Source organism: Ostrea edulis, chromosome 3 (assembly GCF_947568905.1).
Source record: "Ostrea edulis chromosome 3, xbOstEdul1.1, whole genome shotgun sequence".
NCBI lineage: Eukaryota > Metazoa > Mollusca > Bivalvia > Ostreida > Ostreidae > Ostrea > Ostrea edulis.
The window spans coordinates 74,695,041-74,718,618 of NC_079166.1; the positions used below are offsets into that span (position 1 = coordinate 74,695,041).

At 33.8% G+C, this 23,578-nt stretch overlaps 2 protein-coding genes across 2 annotated transcripts; one reads left to right on the forward strand and one right to left on the reverse strand.

The window, feature by feature from the left end:
• The first annotated feature begins 562 nt into the window (after nt 1–562).
• LOC125674689 (uncharacterized) lies at nt 563–10,910 on the forward strand. Its single transcript, XM_048911924.2, has 8 exons — nt 563–775; nt 3,097–3,276; nt 3,408–3,466; nt 3,605–3,833; nt 4,784–4,903; nt 5,417–5,534; nt 7,546–7,655; nt 9,115–10,910. The coding sequence occupies exons 2-8, from the start codon at nt 3,216–3,218 to the stop codon at nt 9,153–9,155; spliced, it is 738 nt and encodes a 245-aa protein (XP_048767881.2). The 5' UTR covers nt 563–775; nt 3,097–3,215; the 3' UTR covers nt 9,156–10,910.
• A 6,244-nt stretch (nt 10,911–17,154) lies between these two features.
• Nucleotides 17,155–20,151, reverse strand: LOC125674688 (uncharacterized). The gene is made up of 8 exons (XM_048911923.2): nt 20,036–20,151; nt 19,823–19,914; nt 19,385–19,598; nt 19,155–19,262; nt 18,486–18,705; nt 18,243–18,349; nt 18,105–18,137; nt 17,155–17,998 (listed from the first exon to the last, which is right to left on the reverse strand). The coding sequence occupies exons 2-8, from the start codon at nt 19,880–19,882 to the stop codon at nt 17,892–17,894; spliced, it is 849 nt and encodes a 282-aa protein (XP_048767880.1). The 5' UTR covers nt 19,883–19,914; nt 20,036–20,151; the 3' UTR covers nt 17,155–17,891.
• Between the last annotated feature and the right edge of the window lie 3,427 nt (nt 20,152–23,578).

The window sequence follows — 23,578 nt, forward strand, 5'->3', positions numbered from 1 at the left end:
ATTTTTGTTTGCTTTGCTGAAAGGCGAATCAAGCAATGAAACACACACACACACACACACACACACACACACACACACACACACACACACACACACCTCTTTTTCGCCGGTGAGAAATGTATTTAAAAATGAATAGGGCAATGCTTACCTGGTAAATCATTAATGCGAATATCATATATTTGCTTTAATATATTATTCGACCATCATACAGAGAAAGATGTTTTACAACAGTGATTTGTGTACAAGTAAATGCTAACATTGACAACGAGAAAACAATATATGTATCGAACCTAAGAAACTCATTGTACACGATGACTTTCTATTCCATAGAAGACTGAAAACAGTGATGTGAGGTAAATTTAGAGAGAGAGAAAAAAATACTTCCGGCTTCTGGTTGTCAAGGGTGTGTGTCCCCATACCAAATCAGCTGACCACACCAATTTATACAAAAATAACCTGCGTTCCTCAATTGGAATTTGACCAATCAGAGACAAGGATACAATAAGAATTAAATTATTCAACTATAAAGTGTTTATGTAAATCCCGTAAAAGTATGCAATTTGTTTATATGATCTACATACCCGTATATTTATTAGTGATATGTCTCACTGACCCGTTTTTGAAATATTGAAACCAGTAATTATACATTCCTAATCCGCTAAATGGAATGCCTTGACTGATTTTCAAAATTTTTATTACATACCTATTTTTATCTGCACGTAACCGAAACGGGTGCACCATTAAATTGTCATTGGATTTTTATTTCAGGAAATAGGTATAGTGAATTTTTTTATTAGCAAATGCTATCTATGTTGTCTACATATACGTGGATGATTTATTATTTTTATCAATGAATTGAAATACTGGCGAATGATGACCATGAAAGCACTGAAAGTGAAAGTACCTTCATTTTATCCGAATCTTACGCTGTGTGCAAGATTTATTGTGGTCGCTTTTCTTATCTTTCACCACTACCATACATGTAAGAGTATTTTACCCATAAATAATATCATACTTTTATACTAACTATTAATAAATCAACTTTAATCTATTTTTAGCTTTAAGATCTAGTGCCCTATTAACAAAACAAAACTGGGTATTTCCACTCTGCTAAAAATGTTATCTGTTTATTTGCTATATCTGTGAAAGCAGTCACAGTAAATGGTTTATTCTTCTAATGTTTACATCTATCAATGTTCCGTCAATATTAATCCTTTGATTTGTCGTGTAAGTGTACTTAAGCTTTTATATATATATAAAAACACTACCGGTTGACTTAAAAAAGAATTAAAATCTTATGGAATGTAAATAGAAGGAATACTGTAAGGTACTTTGAATTGATAAAAACCGGTATGATGTGTGTATTAATCGGTTAAACCGATAACACTTTATCACATACCTATATTATCATATATTCCATGGTATCACTTATTTCTTTGTTTACCCCAATAATGCATCCATTACTAAATATATTTATAGCATAAATCAGGGTAGATTCGAAACTATTTTTAGAATTTGTATTCTAAAGAGAATAGTATGAATAATTATGCACACACTCCGGTTTGACGTACCTACACAGGGTTATTTGTAATCTATAAAATATTCGATGCATAGTTCACCATTCTACAAGCGATTGTTTGTTGTTTTGAATCTTATAACTTACTTCACATTGTCTGACAGGGAGTGAGGTCTGAAAATCGGGAAGAGTTTGTGAAGCGAATGTATTAACAGTTAGAGTCGAAATAAAGACGAACACATGTGTGTTATGTCCGTAAATCATTCATATTACAATTTATTCTCTACAAAGAGTGAAATAAGCTCTGCTCTTATCAAAACATCCTTAATAAATCAATAACTTTGAAACATTTTTGAAAGTCTTCTATGTTCTTATGGTAAACCACAGAGGGCATACCACTTTTTCATCTTGCAATAAGTATTCTTTTCCCAAGAATATGTTTTGCTATATTTAGAATGGATAATTTACACATAGTGGTACTCGTGTACTTTGGGGATACAACTTTATTAGTGCATGTATTACTGACAACGAAATGAACAATCCACTGTATTGCATCATATGGTTGAAACATTTTGTAATTTCTGATTGACTGAAATTGAACGCACTAGAACAGTCTCGTTTAACGTCAGCATTTCGCAAATTATATGGTTGTTATAACGATCTAGTTGATAGTGCAGGGGTTCCAACAGTCTCATTTAACGTCAGCATTTCGCAAATCATATGGTCTTTAAAACAATCTAGTTTGCCAATACAGCCTATCATTAAGTCAAATCCTGTCTAACGTGCTTCATACCGGTTGAGTCGCCGTTCTTGGTAAACTGCTTTTGATTACGGATAACCCCTCTTACCTGATTAAGATATATAGATTACGGTGACTGTGATCAGTTCACAGAGGATGCTTACTCCTCCTAGGAAACTGATCTCATATCTGTTATACCCATGGGTATGTGTTTGCCCAACTCTCTATTTTGTATTGTTTATAATAGTTATGAGATTGATCACTGTTCATTATATTCTCTTTTCATTAAAAAAACATAGAACGTTATGTTTACCTCCATTTATCTTCGGAGTGAATATACATTCTTATTTTTTTAGATGGACTGAAAATAAATTGGAGGTTGCGAATCTGTACTGCATGATAATTTATCATTGCTTGGAGTCCAATGAGAATTTAACTAGGTATTGAACTGTAAGCAGATATAGGCTAGCAGGAATAGTTTGGTGGGTTACAGAAAGGGTTTCTAATTTTTTAATCATTGAAATAAAATAAACATAAAATCATCTTTAAAGAGTATCGAATAGATTTGTGCACAATAGGCGCTAACGAAGAGGACCGACCAGACATCATGTTGTAAAATGTAAAAGCCGGATCCAATACTTCAAATTGTTCTATCATATTTAAGAAATCATCGATATTTCCTTGATTAAAATTATGTTTATCTGTCCTGGAAATTAAAGTAATTACTTCGCCCATCGAACACTTACCCAATTCATAATGTACTTTTCGAATAGTTAAATCATCGGATTTAAAATGTAAACGATTGTATGGTATATTTCCATGCTATACCTGTAACTTTCAGAACATGGACCTCCAGTAAGACATTCAATGGATGTAACTGGTTGGGATCTGCAACCCTGTACGTGTTTTATTGCTGATTACACAGTCTATATAATTCACTTCTAATTGTATTCATCAAATATGGCAGATCGTAAATGTGGAAGGATAATTAGATCATTAACAACATATTTCATAAATACAGGTACGTCACTATATATATATTCTTATCCTTTTTGTCATATGTATTTCTATATATTTTAATTAAAGTACAATAGCGTTTTTATATGTAAAATCTATATAATTAACATTATTTTGTCTTTTCATCAAGTTTAGGTATTTGCAGAAATTATCTACAAATAGCAGTCCCCATACTGATATTGTGTGTTGTGAACGTAAGTTAAAGAAATACCCTTTACATTAATTGATTAAAGGAATTTTGAAATAATGATTAAGCACATCAAATATTGTACAACAAAATATTCAACAAAATATTTAGCAGAGGACATATGAATCGCTGTTGTCATTGGCAGGTAAATGTATCTGTGGATACATCTATATGTGTGAGTAATGTTGATAGAGTTTTATCATGTCCAAAAACTGAAGAAGAATGGATTGTGGCTGCTAAAAGGAAAAACTGTGCCACCAAGATTGCTAAGTATCCAAAGTGTGCTTTTACTGATCCACCTAGGTATCACTGTCTCCCAAATGCCTGGAGAAACGCGACTTATGAACTTTGTGGCGTTGATACGGAAATCATAGGTAAGCAAGTCACATTAATACACGTCGAATCATGATAACGAAATGAACATCTAGTGTTTTGTATTATGAAAAGATACATATGTATTGGATAGTTACTTCATGCTCTCGCTTACAAGACCCTTACGTTTTCCTTCCATTGCTATCATATCCACAATACATGTATATGAGAGGGCGGACAGGGTGAGAGGGAGATGATATGTAGGTGAGGGAAGGACAGGATTACGCTGGGAGGGGAGGGGAGGTGAAGAGGACTACCCTTGTCCGCTCCCTTATTGTCTTTTGCCAGACAAATGAAACAATTTACAAATGCAGAAAATAAGGCTTCAAGAATACATTTCCAGTACCGCGTAAGCCTGTTTTATTGATATGTATTATAACCATTGCATTGCATACATGTAGTAAATATGCTTCAGTACCCAAATGAAATGCAATTGAGGGGGAGGAGGAAGGAGTGAGAGGGGGGAATGGGGTGAGAGGGAAAGAGGCCTACCCCTGTCCGCCCCCTCATATATATGTATGTACGGAAACAATTCATATTCTTGGATGTAGGTTATCATTTCAAAACGAAAGGTCACTTTCACATCAGTATTACATAAAAAAATAAATACAATCAGACAGGTTTTTTTACCTTGGAAAATATAACTGAAAGAGAGAAGAAAAGAATCATTCTGCGATATCATGTACCAAGTACATCGTCTCATATTTCAATATAGCTTTCTTATCAACAAGAACTATTTTTTTCTGGATAACATGTAAAGAAAAATTACATACATTAGACGAATCGTATTCTGAGACTTCAATTCAAATCTTCCATCATTTTGAGAAATGTTGTTAGAAACTATGATAACATACTTCCTATGTTAAAGTGTGTGTTTCACTTGATTCAGAGATCTTTACAAAAATAAAACAATATAACTGGCATTCAATATAGTATTGTATATCCTTTGTAGGGTTGTCTTGTGCAGAATACAATGAAGGTGGGAAATTGATACAACCAAACCACGGGAATTTATGCAAAGATTTTGAACCTAGCTGTCCTTTTAAGTACAATTCTTCTACCGCATACAGATGTTTGTATTTTACATTCATTCAGCCTTTTACCTAAGCTTAACAAATCAAATTTCTGGGTTTCTAAACCGAATGCGATTGTGATTAAATACCACAGTGTTAAACCATACCATGTTCATACAGAAATGCTTTCAAAGTATGAATGCTAGCAAAGAAATATCATTCCCCACGAAATGTGGGTTTTGGCAGTAATGACAGTAATAATCTTCTGTCCCTTCATTTTATTGACTTTAAAAACTTTGCAATCAAAGGCGAAGTGACTGAAATTTCTCAATTGATTATTAACAATTGAAATACTGTTATGGATAATTCATTTTGTGTTACCGTTTTGGTTAACTTGAACGAAAATGGCTGATGTGCTTTCACATTATCATTATCTTATATTCTATATAAATTAAGATTAATTAAGTTGTAAAGTAAGTAAAACTTTTATCATAGGTCCAAAACATCGTCATGTGGAGCAATCACTATACATATCGTGTTAAAGTTGGTTCTTTTACTATTTGTTCGCATAGATCACGGGTGCTATAAGATCTTACATACTGATCTCAGAACAGAGGAAACCCTTAGTGACCCACAATCCGGTTATACAACAGTTGCAAGTGTGACTACTACCAAGACTGGGGATGAAATGTAAGTCTTTGGTATTCTTAGGCCACCTGAGTAACTCAGGTGACCTACTGCCGTTCTTCTTCGTCCGTCGTCGTTGTTCATGTGTCATAAATCGTCCGTTAAAAAATATATTTAACTTTCTTGAAAACCCCAAGGGCAGTTTTCACCTTTTTCGGTGTGAAACATCCCTAGAATAGCAGGAATATTAACTGTGAATTGTATGACCTTACCATTTCTTGGGCATCATGGGCGGCGCCAAATATACTAACACAGACCATATTTCTAAAATCTTTTCTACTTCCACACACTGGGGAGAGAATTTAAGTCCTTGAATTTGATGTCAATGAAGCTGTCTACTAAGTTTAGACATTGATGACCCCATGATCAGGGGTTCAGGTCATATGACAGGGCCAATATGACCATTTGGTGAATATGTATTATGTGTTCTTCTGTGCCCCAATATTTATTTAAGAAAAAAACTATATGCATGGTTATGATTTCCAAGAATCCCTTTATCAAAATGATGAAATTCATGGTATTTGGGTTGGATGTTCAGGCCCTAGGGTTGGGTCAACATGTCCATAAAGTGAAAATGTATTAGACATAAGAAATTGCCTTCTCTAGTCTCATATATATTGGAAGAAAAAAATGCATAACTATGATGTTTATGACATTCTCTACCTAAATTGTGAAATCCATGGCTACTGTTCAGGGGTTTAAGTCCTTGAGCAATGTATCAAAATTAGAATGTTAAGATGATTGATCTGCTTCAACCTTCCGCTTTTCCTTTTTATGTGATTGAATAGCAACTGTACAATTTATGCATTTTTAAAGATCATAAACATGTGCACAAAGGACTCCATATTGAGGAATATTCAAATATGAAAGTAGATTGATTGAATGATTGTATTTTATTCAATCTCTCTCGTGAATTTGTCACTCATATGGAGACATCACTAAGACTGGTGAAGGGCTTTTAACTTAGGCTTTTGCTCGGCGTTTACGGTCATTGAGCAGTGAAGGTTTTTTAGCGTGTCACACCTACTCTGACAGGGGACATCCGTTTTTAAGGTCATCCCCGAGGACCCATGCTATTCGCAACTGATACCGAGCGTTTGGCGATGGAACTGTCATTACCTGTTATAAGGATTTGGGTTGGTCGCGGCCGGAATTCAAACATCGGCCTTCGATAGGCGGGGCGAACGATCTACCCTCTAAACCACCGCGGTGATTTGAAAGTACGAGCGGTGATCAATCTCATATCTCCTATAAGCAATACAAAATAGAGTGTTGGACAGAAATTCAGGCAGGCGAAAAAAAAAGTTAATGGTGCAAGGGTTTCAACAGTCTCTTTTAAAGTAAGCTTTTCGCAAATTCTGTAGTCGTTATAACGATCTAGTTTGCCAATACAACGTGTCATTGGGTCAATGCTGTCTGACGTGCTGCATATCAATTTGTTAGACCGTTCTTGGCACACTGATTTTGACTACGGATAACTCCGTGTACCTGATCAAGATATAAGGCTCACGGCAGGTGTGACCGGTCGACAGGAGGTGCTTACGCCTTATAGAAAGCTGATCCCACCTCTGGTGTGTCCGGGGGTACGTGTTTGCCCAACTCTCTATTTTGTATTGCTTATAAGAGTTATGAGATTGATCACTGTTCATTATCTTCACTTTTCATGAAAATCTTTTTCATACCCCCCATTTCCCTCTTGTACTACATGTATTTCTTCTATGCCATGAATAGTGACCATTCATACTTGTTTTGAATACCACTTTGTTGTACGTTGTATGTGATCACGGAACCTATCATTTTATTCTTAACTTGGATTGTACGTATCATTATGAGTATGTTGTTTGTGTTTCAGAAGGACCCGGGAAGCAATTAGTATCATGTACTAATCGGGTTGCCTTCTTAATACATTGTGTATGTGAGTGTAACATATATTGTACATTGTGTATGTGAATGTAACATGTTTAATATAGGTGATCCACAAAATTTTATCTGGCTCATTTAATCTGTTTTTAAGGTCACTATTTTCCATCGTCACGCCGTTTCTGGTACTGTTGCTGATTTTGATGGCTATACCACTGTACATAACGATAAAATATGTATTTAAAAGATGGATCCATAAGGAAGGTACATTGTTATTACATATATAAGCAAACAATTGATGAAATGCATATGCATACAAGCATTAGCGTTCGGTATTGAAATATCGCATATTGTTAGCCAAATACACACTGGAATTCAAGCATGTATGTTAAATACATAAAACAATCAAATCAAAGGAAACACAATTCAGATAAAAATAAAGGCTCAGTTTTGAATTTTATTATGAAAAGATGGAAACTCCTATAAAGAATACAAAATTCAAAGCAAGGAAAAAGCAAACCACTGAACATATCAAAGGGAGGATCAGGCGCCTAAGTGAAATACGCATGTCCTGTTGACCGGTCACAAATTATAATATATCATATTGAAAGTTAATTTTTTAATATCGTGAAAATAATTTTAAAATACTTCAAAAGTTTACAATTTGACCCTGACCATGATGTCCTGCGATTTCTGTCTAATTTCCTGACTACATGTATAAATGATACTGATATGAGGAGTGGAAGTTCCATGTACTCGGGCTTTAGTAATTATGCTTATGGCGATAAATCCGATATTGTTTTTTAAATTTCATTCGTTTGCCAAAGATTTAAAGTAGTTGTCACTGTAATATCACGGCATTCGATAAACATTGTGTATTGATTTGATTTTCTTTTTCGTCTTAGACTCTAGCTAACGTCTTCTTGAAAGCATCCATTCACTTTTTTTCGGAAGACAATGAATCTATGCCGTATTCGTTGCAGACATACACGTTGTTTCCTATATGTTTCAAACTTTTAAAGAACGTCAGTCCTTTGTACATTCACGTTTTGACCAAATAACAATTACCCTATATCTGGTCGATCCCTCATTAATGGTCTCCTGTGTTTTAGTTCAATGTAACATATGTTCCTTTCTAAGTTTAAACTGTGACATCAAAGACGCTACTACCATAGGAAATACTTTTATCCTAATTTTCAAAGGTAAAATAAGCAAATAAACAATCTTATTTAAACCGGTATGTTGGTGCAGGATTAACAAAATACATTCTAACAGTTTCGATTTCTGGACGCGGGTCGAAAATAAGCATGCATATGAAAATGAATTGTAGTGTTGTTATATGATGTTCATTTCAAAATTGTATAGTACATGTATTTTTCTACATACAGGTAAAAAGGGGAAGCATAATATATGGAACATTACTCTTCGTTATCATATTATATATTATATATATATATACCACTCAGTACAACAGTGTATCACTCTTGTCATCAATGTAGTTTGTAGTTTATCGATACTTGTCGTTTATGCGTGTTATTTGTTTATGTAATATATGTTCTTGATAAAGACGCGGGTTGCGTCGAAAATTCGAGTTTTAAATAACCAACAGTGTCGTGGCCTTTTCAATGCTTATATATATATATATATATATATATATATATATATATACATGCAAACACAATACCTACAATACCTATTGCACAATACTCATTTGTTTTTACAGATAACAGGGAAACTACAGAAGAAATCACAGCAATGGTTTAAAATGTGTGTTAACAAATGTCAGCTCATGTATGTATCGTACTATATTAAAACTGTGTTGCAATTATCAATTTGATTGACCAGTTTACTGGTATTAGAGGCTAATAAACGATTATTAACATAACACAAGGTTTACCCATTGTGATAGACTGGAGTAAAACATAACATCAAAAGTACACAATTCGTACCGTATTTCATATAAAATGAACCGAACTCTACAAAATAAGACGTAAAATGAAGCAGAATGCAGACATTCAATTACAATACGAATGACTATCTTTCCATTTATTAATAGCGACTTTTAATGCTGATTTGACGGTTGCAAACATCCGTTTCTCCATAAAAATCAGCATTAAGGTTTGCAAATAATAAACGAGAAATTGAATACTCCCTAAATACGTATCTTGTTATTATGTTTCCTATTTTTGCTAGTAAATTTGATGTTCGATTTTTACAAAACATGTCAGAATAGTACACTAACGGCATGTCAGTTATGATGAGATATAACGTGTTTTAATGTATGATTACACAACCCAACGACATACGTCATATCCTCTTCTACACGTAAAACATCTGATATTGTGAGAGGATAAACAAGCAAATCTTACGTCAAGCTTATGCCTAACCATATTAACGTACGAAAAATCCAATCAAGTATATTCAAAGGGAAATATTTGAAGTTTGTATGAAACTGACGACTTTAAATCAACTTTGTTTCACTCGAAAATTTTACTTCATTTCTAAGACTAAGTGTTTTGCAAAGGAAAAATACTACTTATCTATGAAGTGTGAAGTATGATTTATTTTGATTGATATAATAGATGAGATGAATATATTAAATTGATTAAACCCGTCAACATCAAACAAGATACCCAAAATATTTTTTTTAGAAAAAAAGCTGCTTCTGCCAACCCACCCTATTTGTCGGCATATAATGTATTCTTGTTTGGAAAATATCATGATAGTATGAAACAATTGTGCAAATTCAGCAACCGTGTATAATAGCATCATCATGACAATTGAACAGTTTTCCGCTTCATTAAATACTTGACACTTATAGTAATTCCACAATCATGTGATGTCATAAGAGCTTACAAAATCAATGATCTATTTTGATTTATCTTACATTTTGTTGCAGTATTTCCTGATATTTATTGTAAAACAATCGTGTTAAACATAAATCATTTCATAAGTTTAATTCATACATGGATAATCAACTATATATTTTTAAATATTGAATCTAAAGGCCATAAATCTGTTTTTATTGATTGTCATTCTTTATTAAGTTAATTGTACGTTATATTTCCTTTAGTTGTCAGATATTTGGTAATCTTTTTGTAAAAAAAAAATCCAGTTCCATGAAATCGTTATCAATATTATTATATCATTATGACTAATGCTTGTGCAATCTTAATAATGCTGTTTAAGAAAAATGTAATCTTTTAATGTACTATTCTTTTTATGCATGTCTCACATCTTATAAAGTGCATTAAACTGTACATGGTATTTGAAAATTCATTGGTTTCAGCTATATTAAATGGAAATAAATGCACGATCTATACTTGTATCAGATAATAATGCGAATATGGAGCTACCTTAAACTAATAGCATTGTATGTACTACATTTGTGCATGATACACATTCAATGTGTTGTTAGTTAGCCCTTCTATTTCTTTTAAGTTGATTTTGTATCAATTTAAATGGTTACAAGAATGTTAAAGCATGTTAATATTTCCAATAAAATCATAGTTTTACGAATGGTTTGTTTCCTTTCTTAATATTAATATTTCTTATTTAATGATTATTATAATTATTACCTCTCCAGTTATCTAAGGAATGACTTTAATTCTCGGACAAATTATACAAGTAGAACCTGGTTCGGTTCAGTTTACGATCTTTTTAATAATCTGTTTAACGTATACTCGTATAATTTGCCCCCAACTTAAAGTCATTCCTTATGATTTAATGCAAGAGACAAAGATACTGACCTTCGTTTATCAAAATGTACGTAAACGTGAAAAAATACAAATCAACTGAGCCGCGCAATGATTCACTTAGCAGCAACGACGAAACGTCTAGCTGTGAAGGTCATCTCTACGAAGCCTAGCCTATTTATCAAAACATCGTGTTGAAGGTGAAGATTGTCATGATTGAAAATACGTGTAGACTATGCATGCAATGCGTATTTCTCTGCCCTTTAGAGATAGAGATATACTTTGAAGTCGCTCGTCTCCGACATCTTGAGAAGATACGGGAAATGGCATTGTTTAGGCTTACCCAAAATAAATCTTCAAATATCAGAAAACGTTTTTTGTATTCTTTTTCATTACAGCATCTTCTTCACTTAAGAAGAATCATGATGCAAGTCTATTGAAGAGAGTTAGGTGCCATGTACATTTCATTTCAATTCATAAGACACCTGATAAAGTCGTGTATATTTCAAATAAGTTTTCACTGTTCAAATATCGTCATCACATATTTCCTCTTCATAAAATTCCAATGCATTATTTTCCAATTACATCCTTTGCAGATGTGGATAACATAAAGTTGTTTTATATTTGCTTCCACGTGGTTCCATGAATAAATGTAGTATGATGAAATAATTACTGCACTCAGGAATACGTAACACTAGTATAATTGTTTAAAATAAGTCAGTTTATTTCTTTTTTATCGGGTCACTAAAGCCAAAGAATTCCATTCATGATTTAACTGTGTAGCATGGGGTATTTAAATAGGTCGTAGGGCAGACGCATCGTAAGATTAGTAAAGAGCTACGAAGCCTGTGAAATATCACACCGTGTTTATTGAATGCGAGAACCAAGGCCATCAGATTATCCACCTCATTTTATTCGACACAGTTCAGGCGAATTGACAAAACGTGAATGAAGAACGGTCTTGTAGTTTTAGTGTATGTGTGCGTCTTGTAATTGGAAGTGGAATTGTTGGTGACTGTATGAGTTTAAAGTTTGATCAATCACAACAACAAATGAAGACAATCATGCAAATCAATGCCAAAAAGTAGATACTGTTAGAACTATACAAAATACACATCACACATGTAGTGGGATATGTTTCTGGCTTATATGTACACACACTAGACGGGAATAAATATCTAGGTATAATAGTGTTAGTAATAGTGATTTTCATTTTAAGCGATTCTGATTTAGAGAATGGTTCATTGCCTGGATCCAGTTTCATGCAGTATTCATGGGAGTTTCAAAAGGCTATTGAAATACTTGGCAACCAACGACTACATAGCAATTTTTTGTGAAACTGGCTGGTTGTGTATTTCTTCAAGTTCCGATGGAGACATTTTCATTCATACGAAGACGTCACCATTGCCGATGAAGGACTGTAACATTTAAGCATATGCTCGACGCTTACGGGCTCTGAGCAGGGATGAATATTTATCGTGCCATACCCGATGTTATAAGTGGTATCAGATATTGCGGTTTGATACGAACGACCCTCCCATTTATTCACCTTTTACGACAGACAGGCGGCACTGATGATATATTCTAACCCGACCCCCAATAGCATTGTCTATGAAAAAAACCGACATCGTTTTACTGTCATCTACAGAATACTTATATGTAGAATTAGACTGGTGTTTATCGAAGTAATTTTCTTGGATGACGGAGAACAAGATATGGAAATTCCACATTCTGTATCCATTGGAGACGCAGCTGTCTATGGTGTCAGAAAATATGGTCTTTAGTTGATCGGGAGGAATGGTGAAAATTCGCATGCTTTGGTGTTTTGATTTGGAGTCCACGTTTGCCCAACTATCTATTTTTTATAGCTTATAGGAGTTATGAGATTCATTACTGTTCGTTATTTTCACCTTGGTAACAGAGTTGTGATGATAAATTTACTAAACTCCTTTTTTGTAGTTTTTGAAGATTTTACATTTGATCTCCACCATATACGACGTTACTTCCACACTAGTGTACTCAGAGACTGTTAAAGATGAAATAATAAAAAAAGACAGAATTATAATAGTTTTTTTTTTACCGTAGAACATCGTTAAGTGTAAGTCAAGAGTCACTTTCTGAATATAATAAGTCTATAATGCTCTGTTTTTCTACTCGGCACTCTTTAATGGTGAGGTTAAAATGAAAATAGAAGCTTCAATGGAAAATGGCATCTGGTGTTATTGATAGGCGCGCGTCATGTGTACTTTTATATCAAAACCAGTCACTCTATTTTAAACATAGACTTGCTCAAGTCTCTATGTTGTTTTTATTACTTTATCATTCGTTCAAATTTTTCTGTGTTTCAGAAGTCTAAATATCTGCTCTCTACTATACTTAATGTCACCAAACATAGATGTTTGGCATTAAAAGTATTAAAGAGAGCAATGATAATTAAACATAGAGACTTAAGCAAGTCTAGGTTTTGAACTTATACCAAATGTTGTTTGAAATAGCAATGCTTTCCTTGATTTTATTTTACGAAACCAGAAAAGATAGAAGCATTCTTTAAAAACTGAATTGAATACCCAGCATATGTTCAGATTTAACCGAATGAATGAACGTGAAAACAGTAGATACTCCCCAAGGTCTCTATTAACTCATCCCGTGTTGTTTGAGTTGTAGTTTTTAGAGTGCATAACACATAACCTACCAGCCGACAATAATAAAAAAAAAATACTAAGATAATCTTACTTATGTGAAACATATACGGTATAATGAGATCAATAAAGAATAATTTTGCGGATTCGATGGAGATTGATAGAAAAAAAACTTCTACCATAGAAAAATCAGATTAGAATGAAAATATTTTAGGAAGTATTAAATGATGTCGATGTACAAATTGCAGTATACAGGTTTAATACATTTGATTATGTATGAAACAATAGATTACTTTCAACATGTCTGTCACATATTCTTGTCAGAATTTCATATCGAATTGTTTCCAGGAAAAGCACTTATCACGAAAAATAAAACCTTCTTATCAAAATGCATATTAGTTTGCCTGTTTGTTTCGTATTATTATGATTTCATTCAATTTTTTATTTATCTAATCGGGGTTTTTTTTTGTTTTTTTTTTTGTCTTTCCTCTTTTCTTCCTTTGTGAAAATTTACCCACATAAGTGCTGTAAATCTTGCCCTATACATGTCACTCTAGACCTTAGCAATGAGTGTTCTTTCTGCCAACGTAAATGGAAATCCTAAAAGCGAATCACTCTGCACTCCACCCTAATCGCATGTCGTTAACAATTCTGTGAAATATGAATAGTACCCCATGCGGTATACAAAACGCAAAGTAATTTAAACTGTGTGACAAACCCATTACTTCTATTTGAAGGTAAATTCCCGATATTCTACAAACACATTGGATATATTTTCCCATTTGTTAAAGAAATTGTGATAACACTTTTGGTAAGATAACACGTACAGGTAATAAATATGTACATGCATTAAGTACAAGAACTAAATTATAAGTACTGATGTGAACGGTCCTTATCTTGACACTTCAGATTAAAACAGTGAATCGTCTACTATCTAACAATTGCTCATGCAATCCGTATAGGAGTTAAGCGATTGGCCATTGTTCGTTATCTTCACCTTTCCCTGTTTAGCATGATGTGCTCTTATCTTATCAGTTTCTCCCAAAGCAAATGCTATTTTTTATTAAATTTAAAACGAAGCAAATACACAGCTGATAATGTAATACTCATATACTATAGAGTGAATCCATCGTACTAGTTCTTGATCTAAACTAGGTTAGTTTTCTCAATTAATGATAGATAGGTGACAGCTGCAATCTCTTTTCAACATGTAACGTATGTAACCCAACTTTACTGAACAAGCGGATAATTTAATAGAACCCCCATTGCTGTTCTTTAGCGAACAACACATGTTAGAAGTGTCTACGTAGCGATTGTCAATCTATTTCTCGTCAGCTGATAGGCTCCCCTGGAGTTACACATGACAATTGTTTGGCATACACGGCAAACATAAATAAATGTATATAGCTTGTTTTTATAGAACTGAAACTCTATGAGGTCAAATATTTCAAATTCTGTCATCATTCTATAGTTTTACAACCTTTTTATACTGGGTAAATATCATTGTCAATTGTTGAGATGAGATTAATATCAAATTTAGATGATATGTCCTGCACATGCTTGAGTGTATTAGTAAGCATGTATTTAGTTTAATACCAATAAAGATGGTCATAATTGCAGAGGACAACATCCCCTGATCCCTCCGAAATACTTATTTAGCGAGTACCAATGTACATTAAGTTGTAGATGGAGGAATATTTATGTTGGGTAATATCAGATAATATTATTCACCATCCAGAGTGTCACTTACAATAATAAATAGCTATCAAAAAGACATACGATATAATCCTTTTTATGTATGCTTCCAGTCCCATGCTCGAAAACTTCTTCTCTCAATATTTAATATATGATTGAATTTTTTAGTCCTTTAATCGGAAAAAAATATTTTTGGAATCCGGTATTTTTGTTGCACATTCTTTGGCTAACATTGTTTCTGATTTATTCTGTGTTTTGATATAGATAATCGAACATGGTATTAGGTATATGTATTATGAATTAGGTGGGTATTATATGAGTTATCATTGTCTTGGACTTGTCTTGTAATTCTCTTGCACCCAATTAGCTTAAATGAAAACAGCACATAAAAATACAACTACAACGACAAAACGACAGTGCACATAGATCAAATTTCGAATGGAAGATTCACTGTACTGGTTTCGTTTTCTGCCTCTTTGAATTGTTTTAAAACATCAAACAATTGAACTTTGTATTTTAAAGCACTGTGTAAATATTTGAAGCAGGAAATTATTCATTCTATAGATTTTTTTTTAATTTGAAATCATTCATTTAGATTTCTATATTAACAAATTCCTGAGATTCAATCACACAAATGCTTGAATGTTAGTTTGATTTGATTTGTATTGTAGATTGAATATCTTAATGTGTTCATACACAATGCAGATGTGTGGATACAGAGATACCGCGCCGTTTATTAAAATAGTTTTTATAGTTTGAGTTGCATGTACAATGTAATATTTTAATCTTCAAATATCAAATGGAATCATACTAAGCATTTCAAATCACTGTGTCTTACAATGTTATGTGTAAAGCAGCTAAAGAGATTTAGGCACCCTCTCCTTGAACATATTGATTTATAGATCATATTGTTTCAAAATGCATATAATATTGAGTAAGCATCTTCAATTTCTTCAAAAGAAAGTTTAACCTAAAATATGGGGTGTAATTCTAAAGAATTCGGGCTATGATAACTTTGTCGCTAGGGTAGGTTTAAATATAGTGGGATATTTCTCTGGCTGATATTCGCATATATATCACACAAAACTGCAATTACAAGAGTTCGTAAGCATGTATAGACAGATTATCTTTGATTAAAGGATACCTTGCAGGGTATATGAGCGAGGGTTGGGGGTGCTGGATCAGCTAGATATCGTATTTTTCTCTCTACCCAGAATTCCTAGGGCTTTGGGGACGATCTTTCAGTCCAGTGATACAATAAGATATTAAAATGTGAAAAGTAAGAATTATGTGATTATTTTGAAAGTACAAATCTTTGCATAGTAAGGATTTATATCATTGAAAGATATTTTATTGACTGCCAAAAACTAAGCATTCATGAAGGATATACGGGTCACGGTATATCAGTTGTAGAGCTTTCACTTCGTAACCGGGAGGACGTAAGTTAGATCAAGTACAATATCTAGAGAACATATAGCTACAAATGTATCAGGAATTCAGATGACTTCAAATTCTATATGATCATTCAACACGAAAGTACAGGTCAATGAGAGCATCTGAATCAATTCTGAACAACAGTGCCTTCATAAGAACCATGTATGTAAACTTCCCCATTGTAGAATACACAAGTACTAAGAATTGAACATACTCTAAAAGAAATACGCCAGATTCATGCTATCTGAAAAACTGCATGATGTGATCGTGCACAATATCAAAGACAGGTGCAAAACATAATTTCAACTTCCGTTTCATTTATTTTAACAGCATTTGGCACTGGTATATTGGTTCACATTAAAGAGCAAATAAATGAACATAGTAATACAATGGATACAGATAAAGAGTAAAAATGCAATGACATGAAATATAGCTGCCATCAGTAAAATGTTCAACCTGTCATTGATATAATATCACTCAATAAAAACTACAACTAACATCAGTCAGGCAATTTCTAGCATCAGTCAGTTAATCTCTATCGAACGTCAATCAGGCAATATCTAATATTAATCAGTCAATATCTATCTAATATCACTCAGTCAATCTCTAACATCACTCACTTAATCTTTATTTAACACTACTCAGTCAATATCTAACCACAGTCACTAAACTTATCAAACATCAGTTAGTCAATCTTAATTTGACATCAGTTAGTCAATTCAAAACTCATATTTGTCAATATGGCCAATCTGGAACTAGTTAGTCAATCTGACCGGATCAATTTTGGCATTCTTAAGGTATTTTGATGTCAATAGTCAGTCAATTTCAATATGACGATTTCCAGTCAGTCTTGCTTTGCTCATCCTCAATATCGTGCATGATCTTTCAATTTGTCCTTCATTGTCGATTTCAACCTGTCATTGATCAGTCAATCTCAATTTGTCATTAGTCAATCAGTTTTAAGCTGGTATTCATTAATCAGTTAATTTTGATATCCCATTATTCAGTCAACATACGCATCATTTACTATCATCATCTCAAACTACTCGCATATCTACTGTCAATGGATCTTCTTCCGTGAACCCCTCAACTTTGCCTCCATTATCTTGGATATTGATGTCAGGATGCCGTGGTGTCTTTGATTCTGAAGGTACAAAGCACATATTACAGTTTGTATTATATCATAAAATATTGACTTGAACAGAAACATGTCTAGAGGAAAACAGGAAATATGGATCAGGTAGACTTACCGTATTTTGTTGCGAACAGGGATGAACAAATACCTGAAATTGTTCAATAACACTAGCTACATCCATTATACCTTGACCAACATAAGCATTCTGCACTTATAATGAATTAAGATGAAGGTACATATAATTTATTATTACCTTTCAAGGAACAAAATCCCCGATGTTTGCAAACTCTGTATACAAGGAATATCAGACAAAGGATGAAAACTGCTATTGCTACGGGTATGATCACACAAAGAAGAACACTGTAAACATAAAATAACACAATAGACAATGCATAGCAATATCGAAGACGATGAATAAGATTTTTCCAAAAAATGATAAATATATCTGCGTTTTACATGCTCTTTTTCCTTAATACCTTAAACCAAGAATAATTACGTATTTTCGGGGGATGACTCCTGCTTTTGATTTTCTGCGTTCGTATGGTTAATTTTATGGGTGAGATGTGATTCTGACGTCGGCACTGCCTGGATATGGACAAGCAATGTTGACGATGTTGTAGATTTACCCCCATTCGCCGTATATATGCTGGACGACGTGGTGATATTAGGTTTAGCTGTCTGTCGACGTTGATAAGCTTGGCTATAACATTCTGAGTCTGTAAGTATTAAATGATCATAACTTGCTACAAACAAAATTGCATTTCTTTAAAACACAGGCCACTGTAGTTCAGTGGCAGAGCGTTCGCATCGTAACTAGAAGGTCGTGAGATCGAGCCCCACTCATGCCATGGTCGAATCAAAACCATGGTTTAAGCATATGTAATGATTCTACCTTCGCCAAACGCTCAACATTTGGAATCACATATAGCATTAACTACGGAAGTCCCTTGTCGCGACAGGCATTGGCACATTAAAGAACTCTGACACTTAAGCACTAAGCATAGGTGTAAATTTGTGACACTTCATCTACAAATGGTGACGTCTCAATATGATTGAAAAAAAGAGACGGGGTATAAAAACAAAGAAACAACAAAAAGAAATACATTGGACCAATCTTTTAAAATCATACTTAATCTTAAAATGTAAACGAAGCTTCTGTACGTACATTTGTAACTCTCATTTGATAGATAAACATCAGGACATGTAGCGCACTTTGCATTCCTATTCCGCTGTATTCTACGTCCACCTAAACTGTATTCTGCACACACTTTTCCTGATGGAAAATATCATTTCATATTTACTTTACCCCCAGCTATAATCTTCATGAAATTCCAAACATGACAAGATGAAATAATGACACACAATAGAAATATTTTCTTGGAAAGGTTTCCATACCTACAATATTCATGACTCTTGAACAGACTTCTATTGTTTCATTCTGCCATGCATTAGCCACACAGTGATACTCAAATGCCCCGCAGCTGTTTATTATGTGACGACAACCTTTCTTTGATGCCGCAGTCGCCCACTCTGCAGCTGTTTTGGGACAACCTTGGACAACCTTTGCTGTTAAGTTGGACTCTATACATCCCTCTCCTATTGCAAACATCTTAAAATATTCCAACACTTTAATATCAATTATTGCTATAAGTTTCAGCAGCAGCAACAGCATCATCATTCAATCACTATAATCATCATCATTCCATCACTAGCATCGTTGCTATTATATTCTATTCCAGTAGGTTAAAGTTTAGCAATTAATGTACATAAAATGGCAATTGGATAATATGGTATTTCGTAGTTATAGCAAATTTTAAATTTTATGAATCTTACCTTAACATCTAAAAGGCATACACTGGCAACGATCATCATTATGAGATATTGTAAAATCATATTTGTTGAAGTCTGAACCTTCTAAACAAATTCTGCAAAGGAAAATTCATTATTACTATAGTTATATGTCATTTCTGTTTCTTCAAAATTAAGTTCCTTGAAGTATTATTAAAGGTATTGTTGTGAAAAGCGTGGCAGTCAATAGATACTTACACTTGAAGTGATATCGGGATGCCTCCAACAACAGAATTGAAAGTGTGTTGCTTGCAGGTGGTTTAGATTTGATATGAAGTCTGCATAGATAATACCACATTTATTAATGTAAGCGATCCATATCTCATTCAAGATCGGAGACAACGATTTTTTTTCCGTTTTGTGAGTCATGGGAATCCCCGACCGACTCCAGATAAATTATTATACATGTATGTGTGTGTTTAAAATAACCCAAATGATAAACATCCGTTCTGCTTACAAACCACGTTGGGGTAAATTATAACATTTATAATCCCTGTAGGAATACGTCATAATATCAACATTCAGTCTTCGGTGGTTTTTGTCCTACGTCCCTAGGTCTAGTACAGACAGACCGCTATTCTTGTAAAGAATAACAACAGAACGTGTCAAGGTACCACAGATAATAAAATGAAGTAAGCTATATATATATATATATATATATATATATATATATAGAGAGAGAGAGAGAGAGAGAGAGAGAGAGAGAGAGAGAGATCCAATAATAAAAGTCAAGAAACACAAAACTCGAATAACATTTCACTGTTAGCTCTTTCAGCTTTAATGCCTCTTCAGACAGTAATAAATTTAAATAATATTGCAAAGTCACATCAACATATCGCGACGTAAGTAATTGTCCTTTGTGACGTCATAATAATTTACACGTGTAGCTGTATAATACACACAATATTAGACAATACTGGGATATCAATTGCAGAGTTCAGTTCAATATAGTTTCAATTTTACAAAGTAATTTTCTATTAAGTTTGGGATTAAACAATTTTATAAAGTATTCCTCCTTTTTAACTCTGGAAATTTCGCAGTCATTATCCATTTTATAAAATGGAAATATGTTGAAATCTCCATGACCACAATTGGCAAAATGTTCGAAACATGGCGCATTTCTGATACTTGAGTTTGCTGTTTGTGGACGCGCATACGGGCGTTTAGTTTGTTGGTTTGTCCGATGTAGATTTAATTACAGGTAGGGCAGGTCATACAATATATTATGTTTTCGGATTTGCATGTATTGGTAGAATTTGGTGTAATTTTTTTGCCGCATTTAAGAATTTTTTTTCTGCCTTCCACTAGATGATTACATGTACCGCAAAGTGAATCCCCATATTTTTGCACAGATTTGGAATTTTCCGTAGTAAATCGGGAGCGCGTTAGAAGTCAATTCAGATTAGGAGACTGTCTTCTGCTGTTTTTTATTTGAGATTCTTTTATCAGGTTTTTCAGATTTTGGGATTGTTCTAGTATAGGAAAAAATATTCTAGCTGTTCCAAAAATACTTTGGTTGCGTGAGTTATGCGTAATTACAAAAGGAATATCGTTCTTTACATCGTTTTCCTCGTGTCGGGAGTTTCTTACAATATATATAGGTGTGTTCCGTGACTTTTATTATTGGATGTATTTACTATATCAAATACAGAATTCTTTTTACAACCTATGTATATATATATATATATATATATATATATATATATATATATATATATATTTAAAAGCATTAAAGTTCCAACAACACCCGATACCTCAGAGTGTCGGATCCACAACATGGATACAAGGTCAAATACAAAAAATTATACAAAGAACTAAAACGACCAACGACACGAACAACGAGATTGTCAAAATTTTCGGTACGACCCGTCCCTTCTTCAGGACAAACGAAAAGAATTACATAATGTGGTCAATATCAACAGAGCATAATAACAAAAACTACAAAAAAATACATGCATGGTGAAGATAACGAACAGTGATCAATCTCATAACTTCTACAAGCAATACAAAATAGATAGTTGGGCAAACACGGACCCCTGGACACACCAGAGGTGGGATCAGGTGCCTAGGAGGAGTAAGCATCCCCTGTTGACCGGTCACACCCGCCGTGAGCCCCATATCCTAATCAGGTAAACGGAGTTATCCGCAGTCAAAATCAGAGTGCCAAGAACGGCTTAACAATCGGTATGAAACACGTCAGACAGCATTTGACCCAATACGAGGTTGTATTGACGAACTAGATCGTTATAACGACCATAGAATTTGCGAAATGCTGACTTCAATTGAGACTGTTGAAATCCCTGTACCATCAACTTGTTTGTCAGTAGCTTACCTCGATTTAAAAACAGACTTTACCCAGAACAAGCTCTTGCATATCGAATCAGTTGAGATATATAAACACCATATGCAGGTGATAATGGAATATGGCTACATAAATGTGGGAAGTTGACGATGGAGAAGCTGAAATCATCCCGTTTGTCATACAGTTGAGTTGTTAGTTTGCCGTTAATGTCTACTTTCAATAAAATATATTAGTATGAAACAGAAGTGGACGACTCTGTGGTGTCCTTTATTTCGAGCTCACAGGGATATATCAAATCGACATATGAATGAAAGCTATCATTGTTAATAGACAAAACGTCATCGATATATCTAAAAGTCGAATTGAAGGTCACAACGAGAGATTTTTTCTTCTCACGTAGAAGTTTTTGAATAAATTCTGCTTCATATGAATATAAAAACAGGTCAGCTAACAAAGGAGCACAATTCGTGTCCATGGGAATTCCAACATACTGTTGGAAGACCTGATCACCAAAGACCACGAAGATATTGTCAATGAGGAACTCTAGCATATTTTTTATTTCAACTTCAATTGGTACTTGTGCGTGGAATCAGAGTGGTGTTTAACAAAGTAAGTTTTTGAATATTTGGAGAATCGACAATGGACAAGCTGAAGTCACCCTATTTGTCATAAAGTTGTTGCTTATTTGTTTGCCGTTAACAGCCATGCTCAATAAAGTATCTAGAGATGCAATGAATATGGAAAACCCTAATTCACGTTAATATATCTTATTGACATATAACTAACAATGAGTATTCTTTACAGATGTGAATATATAATGACACTTTTCGGGTACAAATGATATGCTGCTAGTGGATAAATATAATTCTTACCCCTTAAGACGTTTTGTACAGACAAGCTAAAAAGACATTGATAAATGTTTGGTAATATTTATAGTTTGCCAAATGTAAAGATTCGTTTTATTTCATAATATATACTTTAAATCAATTATATAGCGAATCAATAAAGTTAATTTTGTGATGTGTGTGTGTGTGTGTGTGTGTGTGTGTGTGTGTGTGTGTGTGTGTGTGTGTGTGTGTTGCCGTTGCTATAGGGGAACATGTAGTGCACGATTGTGAGGATTATCTATTAGATTTTTTTGTTGTAACTTTGAATGCCATTAAATAGTGCCAGTTCTTTTAATTCGTTGTGTGGTCACAGGAGATTCATATCCATATCATAACGCTCCCATCTTCAAACTCTTCACGTTCAACGTTCATCATGCATTGTCCGTATAACGTTTACTGTGACATTGTAAAACACGCTGACTTTTCTGGGCGTTATTGGAACCTCAATGCTAACGAGTCGTAAAATATTACACGCCATTGTCTTTGTATGGATAAAAAAAATTGGACGGTCTTGTCGCAAACATAAGGGTTTGATGTCATTTGGATGATAAT

Bases quoted from the DNA above. Each gene is read 5' to 3' on its own strand.
- LOC125674689 (XM_048911924.2), top strand. From the start codon at position 3,216: ATGGCAGATCGTAAATGTGGAAGGATAATTAGATCATTAACAACATAT. The intron at 3,277-3,407 runs GTACGTCACTAT...CATCAAGTTTAG, and splicing joins AACATATTTCATAAATACAG to GTATTTGCAGAAATTATCTA. The intron at 3,467-3,604 runs GTAAGTTAAAGA...TGTCATTGGCAG, and splicing joins TGATATTGTGTGTTGTGAAC to GTAAATGTATCTGTGGATAC.
- LOC125674688 (XM_048911923.2), bottom strand. From the start codon at position 19,882: ATGATTTTACAATATCTCATAATGATGATCGTTGCCAGTGTATGCCTT. The intron at 19,599-19,822 runs GTAAGATTCATA...GAATATTTTAAG, and splicing joins TATGCCTTTTAGATGTTAAG to ATGTTTGCAATAGGAGAGGG. The intron at 18,706-19,154 runs GTACGTACAGAA...TAATACTTACAG, and splicing joins ATCAAATGAGAGTTACAAAT to ACTCAGAATGTTATAGCCAA.